The sequence below is a fragment of the Mesocricetus auratus genome, unplaced genomic scaffold, assembly GCF_017639785.1.
Source record: "Mesocricetus auratus isolate SY011 unplaced genomic scaffold, BCM_Maur_2.0 Super-Scaffold_100006, whole genome shotgun sequence".
NCBI classification, from domain to species: domain Eukaryota; kingdom Metazoa; phylum Chordata; class Mammalia; order Rodentia; family Cricetidae; genus Mesocricetus; species Mesocricetus auratus.
In genome coordinates, this window is record NW_024429190.1 from 105,411,106 (window position 1) to 105,422,939 (window position 11,834).

The 11,834-nt window shown below is 44.9% G+C and overlaps 1 protein-coding gene across 3 annotated transcripts; it reads right to left on the reverse strand.

Annotated features, from left to right (window-relative positions):
- LOC101828681 (double homeobox protein B-like) lies at positions 1–10,356 on the reverse strand. 3 transcript variants are annotated; one of them, XM_040747851.1, is made up of 7 exons: positions 9,755–10,356; positions 8,846–8,988; positions 6,750–6,817; positions 5,952–6,106; positions 3,567–3,660; positions 2,652–2,797; positions 1–1,436 (listed from the first exon to the last, which is right to left on the reverse strand). In XM_040747851.1, the coding sequence occupies exons 2-7, from the start codon at positions 8,866–8,868 to the stop codon at positions 786–788; spliced, it is 1,137 nt and encodes a 378-aa protein (XP_040603785.1). In that variant the 5' UTR covers positions 8,869–8,988; positions 9,755–10,356; the 3' UTR covers positions 1–785. The 3 variants fall into 3 exon arrangements, with proteins under 3 accessions (XP_040603785.1, XP_040603787.1, XP_040603786.1); XM_040747853.1 differs by having other exon boundaries at positions 8,777–8,988; XM_040747852.1 differs by lacking the exon at positions 9,755–10,356 and having other exon boundaries at positions 8,846–9,108.
- Between the last annotated feature and the right edge of the window lie 1,478 nt (positions 10,357–11,834).

Genomic DNA, 11,834 nt, shown 5'->3' on the forward strand with positions numbered 1-11,834 from the left:
TCTTGAGAAGAATGATTTATTTGGGTTCTTTTCAAAATATTTTAGCCCCTTGTCACAGAAAGGCAGGGTGAAGTGAGTTGGTCTATGCATCAGGGCCACACGATAAATGTTCCCATGGCGAGGGTAACCTCCAAAGACCCACCCCTGACCTACGTCTCTGGCCAGAAGCCACCTCCTAAAAACTCCACAGACTCAAAATAGCACCATAAGCCGAGAGGCAAGCATCTATAGAGTATGAGCTCCTGGAGGACACTTCAGATTTAAAACTCAGCAGATAATAAATGAAAGAGTTTTCTTAAACAGACTTTTTAAAACCATAATTAAAACTAAAACCAAGCTGAACATGGAGACATGTACCTGTTGTGCCAGAGCTATTCCGGAGGCAGAGGTAGGAGACTGGCCTGAGTATGGGAGCTCAAGGCCCAGCCTGAATAAAAGTGAGACCAGATCTCAAGAATAAATTAGACATAAAAAATAACTGCTTCTTTTGTGTGTCCAAGCAGCCTGTGCTGTCTACGGACTTGAACTAGTCCCATAATTCAGGATGCCTACTCTTCACTCTGATTTCACACCCAAGGACAGATGTCCTGGATGAGGATCTCTGGCAGTCTCCTGGATCTGAGTGACGAACTTCTCCCTCTGTGAGAGAAAACCTGAAAATCTTCTGAGAATCTCTCCAAGCCTCGCACAGTCATCCACACGTGGGCCTGGACGCAGAAAGACGGGGGCCCTTTCCTGAAAACCCGCGTTCCGTGGGAATCAACAGAACAGGCCTGAGACTTAAACTACTGCTGTAGAGTGTTGTCTGATACATGCGAGACGCCGGCAGGCTGCTGAAGCTGCACCTGCCACAGATGCGGCTCAGATTTACCAGGCCAGTATTCTTTGGCAGGTATCCATTCAGCAAGCATCGACTGGAACCATTCATCCCAGTTTTGCAGAAAGCCAAGGTCTCTCTGGTCCAGATCCCAAAAGCAGTGATTGACAACTGGAGCCTGAGTAGAATCGCCTAATGGCGGTTCAGCCAAACCACTGTTCTCCCTGGGATCTTGCCGTCTTTCTTGGATTCGGGTCCTTAAAGGAGCTCGAGTGCGGAAGCCCTCCTCTCCTGGAGTTATTACCGGTGATAAGTGTCCAGTGTACACCGACAAATTCGGACCATCACCCCTCCCCTGTACAACCTGGGAGGGCTGGGGTGCTGTGGTCCTTGACAGCTGCTTCTGATGGCCTATAGAGAGATCCAAAGGACCAGGTGATGTGTGGGGTGGAGAAAGAGCCGGTGTAACTGACAAGCTGCCGGTCAGAGTTTTGGAAGGAGCAGGTCGACCAATAGTAGCCTTCAGGGCAGGGCACTGGCTGTTCTGAGGCAGCTGAGCAGTTGTCTGAGTGCCCTGTTTGGGGTCTGGGTGCCGAGCTCTCCGGTTCTGAAACCATATCTAAAACACATACACACACAAAAAAGAGAGTACTGAATAGCAGAAGTGACTTCACCTGTTTCTTATGTTTGCTGCTAAGCAGACTGGCAAGGGGACCAGGACCAAACCCTGCAAATGCAGGTTCTTGGTACTTGACTTTCCCCAACTAGACCCCACATGCCACATCTCTACCACCTCCCAACAATCCATTCATACTTCGAGTAGATTCTTTGCCGTGATTAGCTCAGAGTTCTTCTGATCTAATGAGCTCTTGGAACGCCCCCCTCACCCACACACCTGGAGATGGGCTTCGCTAATCTTCAGTGTTTCTCAATCTAATTAAGTTGACAACCAAGACTAAGTAAGTCATGACACATGGCCATGGGTAAAAGAACGCCATGGTCGAAAAGGTAGAAGATTTAGAATCCACCCCTCCCGATCCCCAGTGCTAATTCAGGAAACAAGTTCTCAAAAGCAGGGTGAATGTCTGCCCACCAAGGAGCATCTAAGTACACGGAACTTCCAGAGCGCAAGGCTGATAGGATTATCTAAGGGAATGTTTAGGAAGCAGGCTTATCGAGCTCCATGATAGGCAAGAACAGGGATTCTCAAAGTGGTCAGACAGTGCTCTAGATTTCTCAGGGTACAGCAAGAGGCGAGCTGAGGGCTAGGTATGCCTAGAAGATCTGGGTGCTAATTAACATCCCAGTACACAGGACAATACTCTCATCCTCTGGCACTGTGTGTCCAGTGTCTGAGGACTGGAAACACTAACAAAGACTATGTTCTCAAAACAAGTGGGACTTTCCAGCTTTCCCAGTCTCACCTAGCCCTTCCTTCCTTCCTTCCTTCCTTCCTTCCTTCCTTCCTTCCTTCCTTCCTTCCTTCCTTCCTTCCTTCCTTCCTGGCTTTTTAAGACAGGGTGTCTCTGTGTAACAGTCTTAGCTGTCCTCAAACTTGACTTGTAGACCAGGCTGGCCTAGAGCTCACAGAGATCCAACTGCTTCTGCTTCCTGAGTGCTGGGATTAAAGGCGTGCACCACCACCCACCCTGCTAGCTGATTTTTTATTTCCTATGCTTCTGCGTGTCTGATTCAACTGTTTCTGCAGGATGTGGCTTGCAACACCTGGTGTCTACAAGCCATACCTAGAGCAGAGGGGACAACAGCTCAGGAGGGAAGCAGCTCGCAGTAAGGACAAAGAGGCTGCCAGAGGCAGGGAACCTGTGCAACGTACATGAATTCTGGATTCTGGGATGCCTGTTTGTTGAGACAGTTTTTCCCTGGTAGCAATCCCTGGGAACCGATTCTTCTCGAAAGCTTCTATTAGAATATCAATCTGCGATTTTGTGAAGTGTGTCCTACTCCTTCCGGCTTCTTTAACTAATGAAAAGCAGATGCACACAACAGGGTTTGCAAGTCATTTTTCGCAATCAGACTTGGGGGGGGGGTTAAAAAAAAACCAAAACCAACATTTTCAATATGATTCTTACCACTTTTACTCTTAGAAGATGCTCCACCCCCTACCACCAAGGAACTTTTTAGCCTGTCTTGTCCCTGAAGTGAAATCCCAGAGGTGGCAGGAGACAGCATCACTAAACAGCATGGAAATAAGGAAAGGGGAGCTTTTCTTGCTAAGAGACCATTCCTGTAACCCAGGCTAGATTCAAACTACGTAACCAGAGGTGACCTTGGACTTTCTTGATCCTCTCCTTTCATCTCCCAAGGCTGGGATTACAGCGACCACACCCAGTGAGGAAATGTTTAGATCTCAGACCCTAGCATGCCCAGAATATAATTGTCTGTAGTCGGCAAGCAGGTGGTGGCACATGCCTTTAATGCTGGGTGGCAGAGGCAGGCATTTCTCAGAGAGTTCAAAGCCAGCCTGTAGGGGTGAGCCCATAATACTGTTCACGCCCAAAGACAGTATTATGGGGCTCACCCCTACACCAGCTTAGTCTACAAAGTGAGTTCCAGGACAGCCAGATCCATTACACAGAGAAACCCTGTCTTGAAAAACAATTTCAAAATTTTTGTCTATAATCGTCCCTAGTCTAAGCATTCTGTACAGGATATTTCTCCATAACACGCAGTTGGTTTATACTCCCAAGGAAATCAATGGAGGGGTTCTGTTTGAGCTTGTGGGTCTTACCTCTTGGTTTATCCTGTCCCTGGGTTTGGCTTTCTTCAAGGCAACATTCAAACTCTGCTTGTTTCCGTATTTTTCTGTGCTTTTGAAACCAAGTCTACGTGGGGGGGGAAGAAATTGAGAGGGAGACACAGGACACAACTCAGCCCAGATCACTCCAAATGTCAACTAAACAAACGGATGAGGCATCTGTCCTTGACACCATGTCCACAAGAGAAAGGTATATATATGGACTTAATCTGTTAAAATTATTCCCTTAAATAGGAAGGCAGAACTGACAACAGAACAGTGGGGCTAACACTAGTTTCTGGTTATAACTTAACGTTATTTCACTCCAGGGGAAGCCAGAAATAAGGAAACTCCTAGGGATGCCAACATCCAGCTTTAAAACTATTTCCACAGGCTGGAGAGATGGCCCAGCAGTTAAGAGCACAGGCACATAGCATTCTTCCCAAGGACCTGAGTTCAAGTCCCAGCACCCACATCAGGTGACTCACAATCCCCCCAGCCCAATACTCCAGCTCCAGGTTATCTGATACCTCTGGCCTCTTTGGGCACTTGTACACACATACACATACTTAAATATAACAGAGATAAGCTTTAAAACTGTATTTACTGCTATAATTACATTTATTTGCCCATGTTCTCTCAAGGAAACAGAAACTGTGGGGCTTCTGGTTTTATGGGGCAAGGGATGTGGAGGAGTGTTTTTTTAGTTATTTCTGAGTATTTTCTCTGGCATTTACAACCTTAATGACAACCATTATCAGGTGAATGGTTAGGAATAGGCCTTGCAATCCTAAAACATCAATTCCAACCTCTCTTCTCAAAGGCTTTCCATGTTTTCCGGATTCCGTATTCAAAATAAGTTTTCAAATTAAAGCCGTGTGAACAGCTGGAAGCTTCCAGCTAATGAGCAGATATAAACGTTCTCAGGAGCCACCAATACCCTACAAGGTTCTCAACTTTTCCATCAGTTCAAGTCCCTCGGGCACCCAGCCACCAGATGTGCCCAACATGGAACAATTTCATTAGCATTATTTGTGTCAACCATCTTCCATACCGGGATAGTTTATCAAGACATAAGGAAAATTTCCTCTTCCCAGGATTTCCAAAGACTCAAGTTATTATGCCAAATGATTTACACATCAAGTACAAAACTTGGATTTATTTTCTTACCTATAAAAGTTTAGATACCAATCCACTTGATAAAAATTATACAAGTTACTACTCTAGTTCATCTTTGTCTACCACATCAACAGTTTTATTAAAACAAGCCATATAGAATTTTACACAATGCTTCTATGTAAATGACATTTGCGATTATAAAAGGAGGAAGAAGAAGAGGCAGAAGAGCCAGGAAGGAAGAGAGAGAGTTATGGTGGCACACCTTTAATCCCAGCACTGACACTTCAGAGGCAGAGAGACAGGCAGACTTAAGTTTGAGGCCAACCAGGACAGCGAGTTCCCAAGACAGCCAGGGCTACACAGAGAAACCCTGTCTCGGAGTTAAAAAAAAAAAAAAAAGAAAAGAAAGAACAAAAGAAAATAAGAGGAAAGTAGGTAGGGAAAATGAAGATGTCCAGAAAAACTGGAAGGAATTCAGAGAGGATGATTCAGATTTAAAAATTAATTAATTTAAAACAATTAATAAAGAATTGCCAGGTATTGGTGGCACACGCCTTTAGTCCCAGAACTAGGGAGACAGAGGCAGGCGGATCTCTGTGAGTTCAAGGTCAACCTAGTCTACAGAGTGAGTTCCAGGACAGGCTCCAAAGCTACACAGACAAACTTTGTGTCGAAAAACCAAAAATATAAAACAATTAATAAAGAATTGCCAGGTATTGGTGGCACACGCCTTTAGTCCCAGAACTAGGGAGACAGAGGCAGGCGGATCTCTGTGAGTTCAAGGTCAACCTAGTCTACAGAGTGAGTTCCAGGACAGGCTCCAAAGCTACACAGACAAACTTTGTGTCGAAAAACCAAAAATATAAAACAATTAATAAAGAATTAAGAAAATAATGAAGGAGAAAAAAGTACTAGCCCACAAACCAGCAATTTCCATGAGGTCTTAACTCCCCTATTTTTTCACAGATGTTAATTTTATTCCGTATGCTCTCACTAGGGAAGGTTCTACTTTACTATGTTGATGACACAATTTCTTACATTCTGTAATTTTCAAGATAAAGATTTCATTAACTCATAAGGGGAAAACCACGAGCTGGCTATCCTTTCCTGTCAGAGCAGGCTCAACCAATATTTCCTCCAAAAAATATATGCAATGTTTCTGTTTTATCTTCCCATTGCATATGGGATAAACTTAGCAAAATAGAGCCCACCTCCAAAAATCACCCAAGAAAACTTGACTCAGAGAGGCCTCATGCCTACCATAATTTGAGACTCTGAGATGCCCAACTCCTTAGCCAGATGTCCCCTTGTAGCTAAATCTGGATTGGGATTCTTTTCAAACCACGCACGAAGAGTGTTCTTTTGATTCTGGTCCAGAATGATTCTCCTTCTCCGGGCTTCTTTTTCCAGTAGGCCTAGCAAAGAAAGAAAGATAAAGACAAGAGAAGGACATCCTTCCTGGCATGAGCTCCTGCCTTGACTGCTCCATGCTGAAAGCCCAGACACACAACGATGACTGTGGATTTTCACTTTAGAGAGATGTCTTCAGCCATGCCAATAAGGACATGCACCGGTATAAACATGGATTTCAGAAATGATGACAATCATGTTAGACTAAAAGCAAGAAATGACAGGAATTCCACAACAGTACGAGAAAACAGAAAGCAGCAGGAACTAGAAACATGCAGATTAATGAAGCAAGTACATACTCTTTAAAGACTGAAAGGTTAAATTAGATTGCAGAGACAAAAGTTGAACTTTGGGATAAATGACGTGTTTTAATAAAATGAAACACTGTTTAATTTACAAAAATCATTTAATTTTCTCTTCATCCAAAGTGTCAACTTTAATACTCTTAAGTAGAAGCATCCTTAGTCAGGGCTGTCACTGCAAGTTGAAAATTCCAAGAATTTCAAAAGATTTATCCATCTACCCACCATCTACCCAAATTGTCAGTAAAACCCAGCTCTCTAACTCTCCATCAAACAATGTAAAAATCATGATTGTGATGCTAAGTTCTGAGGCCTTGGGCACTGGAATAAACAAATAGAAACATACCAAGAGTGCAGCTTAGATCCATACTGCGGTCACCTGGATCCCACGAGGCGGGCGAGCGGCCCAATAAGCTGCTCACAGAGACACAGGGTTTATGAAAGCCCAGAGTGGTCCACCCGTTCCTTAAATACCTGTTGCTTTCATCCCTTCATTACATATGCAACAGCATTGTGGCAAATCTTGATTGTCAACTTGATTGGATTAAGAGGTTCCTGGGAGATTAGTGGGCCCGCCTCTGGGTGTGTCTGGGGTGTTTCCAGACAAGATTAGATCATAAGCCAGTTGAGCAGATCACAGGTTTAACCCTTTGGTGGACTGACACTTAGAAGATTCTGGACAGGTGATGAACTGGGGATGCTGGTACTCAGTTGGAGGGTTGTTGAGACTGTGTGTAACTACAAAGAACAGGCCTTGGTCGTGGTGCATTCCTGTCATCTCTCTCTTTCTCTCTTTCTCTCTTTCTCTCTCTCTCTCTCTCTCTCTCTCTCTCTCTCTCTCTCTCTCTCTCTCTCTCTCTCTCTCTCTCCTTATTTCCAAGAAAAACAACCTCAGACTCACTGCCTTGAAATCCTGCCTGATCAGATCCGAAGCAGTGGGCCCCAGTGACCACAGATAGAACCACTGAACAAGAAATTAATTCTTCCTCCTTCAAACAGTCTCCCTGAGGCAATGTAAAACTGGACTAACACAGCACATAAGAGGAATCTGAAGTAATTACTTACACAAAGAAGTTGGATTTAGAGAGAAAGTACAAACTTCTGGGTAATTTTAGATCTGTCCTAATACCTTTCCATGTTTGGTTTTATTTCTGAGCTCTCTAGATTGTACCTGTGTGTTATTTCTTCAGCATTTGCTATGCTCAGGATGGAACCCAGCGTCAAGCAGGCTAGGTAGGTGCCCTATCACTGAGCTACAGCCCCAGCCCCTACTATTCATTTCACGTTGTTTATTTCCTAATTATCTTGACTATCTTCTTTAATATACTAGGAGTCTCATCTTGTTTTGTATTTTTCAAATTTTTCTCCATTTTCTGCTAAAACACATTTACTTGATTATTATTATGATTATTATTATTTTGTCCTTGCTGTTCTATCAGATTGTTCATGCAATTGGCCAGCCTAAGCTCTCTAGTACATTGACTCAAGCTTAGTGTAGGTGTGCTGTGAAATGTATTTGGCCCATGTGATTAAAGAGTAAAACTAGGTGACTTCAAGTAAAGCAGACTATCCAGTATGGGTGGGACTGACTCAGTAAGGACGAAGAGAAAACAGTAACGCTGGCACTGGCCTGAAGAAAGTCAACAACAGAGAGCTAGTACTGTAGCTCTGGCATGAGAAGTACAGCCTGCTCCCCTCTTCTTCCCTAGCTGGCCCTGTGTGTGTGGACTATGTACTTCTTATAAGCATGCATATATACACACTTAGAAAATACTTTCATGGCCTTCTTTTACCTCATTATCATCTAATGCAAGATAGTTAACAGCAATTAACTTCAGAGGCCAGTGCGATGGCTGAGCAGGTAGGGGTGCTTGTTGCCAAGCCCTGACAATCTGAGCTCAATTCCTAGACCCCCCCACAGGGTAGGAGGAGAGAGCCAACTTCAACAATATGTCTTCTGACCTCCACATATACCATGGCATGAATGTACCCACCTTATTATACACACGTAAGCAAAAGTAAGTGAATGAATAAGTAACAACCTTATATAACTGCGTGCAAGGTATGGTAAGAAAAGAATGAGCCTCACCCAAAAACCTTGTCCTTCTGAGAAAATGTGTTCAGGGGAGAGTTACAGAAAGTTAGAAGTATGATCTTGTTGTCGGTTTTTGGCTTTTGTTTGTTTTTTGTTTTGTTTTTTCATCTAAGAATAGCTTAGCCGAGACATAGGCATGCCAAGTTGGTATAGCTGACGTGCCTCTGTGGAAAATAACAGTAGAATTAAAACTGCTAGTGAGAAACCTTCAGCTGCTGCTAAAGGAGAAAAAGACAGTCCATGCCCAGGGCAGATGAGAAACAAAAGGTCTTAGTTACTTTTCTGGGTGTGATCAAATACCCGATGAAGAAGGCAGCTTAAAAAAGGAAGAGTTGATTTAGGCTCACAGTTCCAGGGCACAGTCCACCATGCAGGGCAGTCAAGGCAGCGGGAGCCTGAAGCATCTGGTCACATTGTTTCCGAAGTCAGGAAGAAGACAGCCAAGGATGTCATGTTGCTGCTCAGTCAGCTTTCTCCTTTTTCGTGCAATCTAGGACCCAAGCCCAAGTCCCAGGAATGGAGTAGCCCTGTTTTGAACGTGGGTCTTCCCACCCCAATTAACCTAACTGAGATTAACTCACAGGTGGACCAGGAGCCTTACCCCCTAGGTTAGCCTAGACCATGTGGAGGTGATGATCATTTTAGCCATCACATACGCCTCCCCTAATTCTATCAAAGCTAGGTTTCCACCACAGGGTGTCCATTCCAACACCAAGTTTTCTAGTTTGTTTCATAAGACCTCAATTTTCAAAAACTGTTCACTGAACACTTAACATCACCAATTTCCTATTGACTGTAGCCAAAAGTCACATTTCAATATGCAGGTATTGTTAAAAATGCTTTGTTGACAAGATATATTCTTGTGGCTTGGAATAAAATACACTGTTGTTTTCACTTAAAAAATATTTACAATAACAAAGGGGGAAAAAAAAGACAGACAATAAATTGGGAGCCGCTAGAGCTAAGTGAAATCAGTTGAGTTAATTAACCTTTATGGAGTGTGTTACAGATATCTGTTTATGATACCAGTGTTAGTTCCAAAAAAGCCATGTGACCAAACTAATGAAAAAATATGTGTGTGTGGAAAAAAATACTATCTAGATGCATAGGATCCAACGCATATGGTAAAGTAAGGGAAAACCCAGTAGCCCCTGATCCCTCCCTTTTCTTTTTTCTTTTTTTTTTTTTTTTTTTTTTGCAAATTAAGGAGAGATGGGGCTCTAGCCTGGGTGTTTTAGTCAAGCAGCAGAAATTACCTAATTAGGGGAGTCGCATCTGAAAACTGAAGGATGTGGAAAACACCTCTCCAGCAGCAACTTGGATGTCTCACTGATACTACCTCGTCCTCTTCGTAGTGTCCTCCTCTCCCCTCTCCACAAACCCCCTTTCCCCACTCTATCAGAAGGGGAAAATGTTTGCTTTCTGGGGGTAAGATGGCGGGTTGGACGCTTCCTCCATGCAACTCCGGGATAGAAGAGTCAGGGTAACAAAAGACAGACCATATTCCCAGGACAGAAAGAAAGGCGAAGCATCAGAGAGAGGTGGCAAGACAGATGAAAGAGGATAGGAAAATAGAAAGACCCTGGCAAGGACGGGCGGAAGCAAATCTGAAATCCCCAATCAGGAGCCCCCACCACGCGTAAGCCTGCCAGTCCTGGTGACAAAAGACTGGCAGCCCCAGCTGCAGGATAAACCCACAGTTCTCACAAGCCTTAATCCAGCTGGGGGGGAGGGGAGACCATGCCTCCTCCGGAGGGGCCCCGCTAGCTGCGGAGAAGAAATCCTGCATCCAAGTCCCTCCATCCAAACCCCTACTCAACCCGGTGTTTCGGGAGTGCAGTGCTACAGCAGAAGCCTGGTCGAGAAAGGACCTCTTGTTTGAGACTAGGCTACCCTGAGACTCCGAAAACAAGGAGCAGTCAGTCACAAGTCACAGCGAGCGTGCGAGCATGGGGTCAGTCTGTCCGAGAGCCAGAGTGGCTGCCCGCGGCCAGGCGCAGAGGCGAAGAGGGGAGGAGGGTGGGATATGGGAGGTCTGGGGAGTTTTAGGGGGCGGGAGCTCGGGGGGAGGGGGCGCCTCTCCCAGGGAGCAGGCCCCACAACCCGCGGATCCCAGCAAAGACAGAGAGATCCAATTCCTGGCTGGCGGATTCCTCCGCCTTCTGGAGTTGCCTCCAGTCTGTTTCATAAAAGGAAACAAAGCGCCAAGAGCCCTGAGCTGGCAGATGGCTCTGTTTCCAACAACGAGGGTTGCTGCTGCGCCGGGGCTGCGTGCCAGAACCCTGCAGACAGCTTGCCACTCCCGACCCGGTGCAGAAATCAGCATTCCTTGACCCCCCCCCCCCCCCCATTCCTTACTCCGTTGACACCTTTTATTTATTGTGTATACAGTGCTCTGTCTGCGGGCCAGAAGAGGGCACCAGATCTCATTAAAGATGGTTGTGAGCCATCATGCGGTTGCTGGGAATTAACTCAGGACCTTTGGAAGAGCAGGCAGTGCTCCTAACCACTGAGCCCTGTCTCTAGCCCAGGCTTAGACATTTGCCACTTATGGATGTACAAATTTAAGGGGTGAGCAGCTATGGATTGGGAAGCTGCCTGGCCAACAAGCCACAAAGTTTACTGTGGCCAGTAGCAGCTGTCAGGGAAGGGAAGCAAATAGAGTGAATGTCTCTCTGACCTCACAGCTTACCCTTCCTTGACTAAGGCAGACCCCCTCCGCATAAGCAGGAGGCTTTTCAACAGTTTTCAGCACTGACTCTCTTACACACACAACTGGTAGATTCTAGTACTAAAAGAAGCAAGTTCTGGTTTCTCTCCCCCAGACTTTTTCTTTTTACTATATTATGTTTCTACTTTATTTTATTGATATTTAATTTTTTGCTAATCTTTCCTCTTTACTTCCATACTTTCGATTTTCTTTTTCTTTTTCTTTTTCTTTTTTTTTTTTTTTTTTTTTTTTTTTTTGGTTTTTTCGAGACAGGGTTTCTCTGTGGCTTTGGAGGCTGTCCTGGAACTAGCTCTTGTAGACCAGGCTGGCCTCGAACTCACAGAGATCCGCCTGCCTCTGCCTCCCAAGTGCTGGGATTAAAGGCGTGCACCACCAATGCCCGGCCTCGATTTTCAATTCATATTTATATCCTTGTCATTTTCCTTACATTCCTTTTTCTCTTTTTGACAGGGTTTCTCTGTATTGCTTTGGAGGTTGTCCTGGAACTGTTCTGTAGACCAGGCTGGCCTCGAGCTCACAGAGATCCACCTGGGATTAAAGGTGTGTGCCCCCACCGCCTGGTTCATCTCTCTCTCTCTCTCTCTCTCTCTCTCTCTCTTTACTAG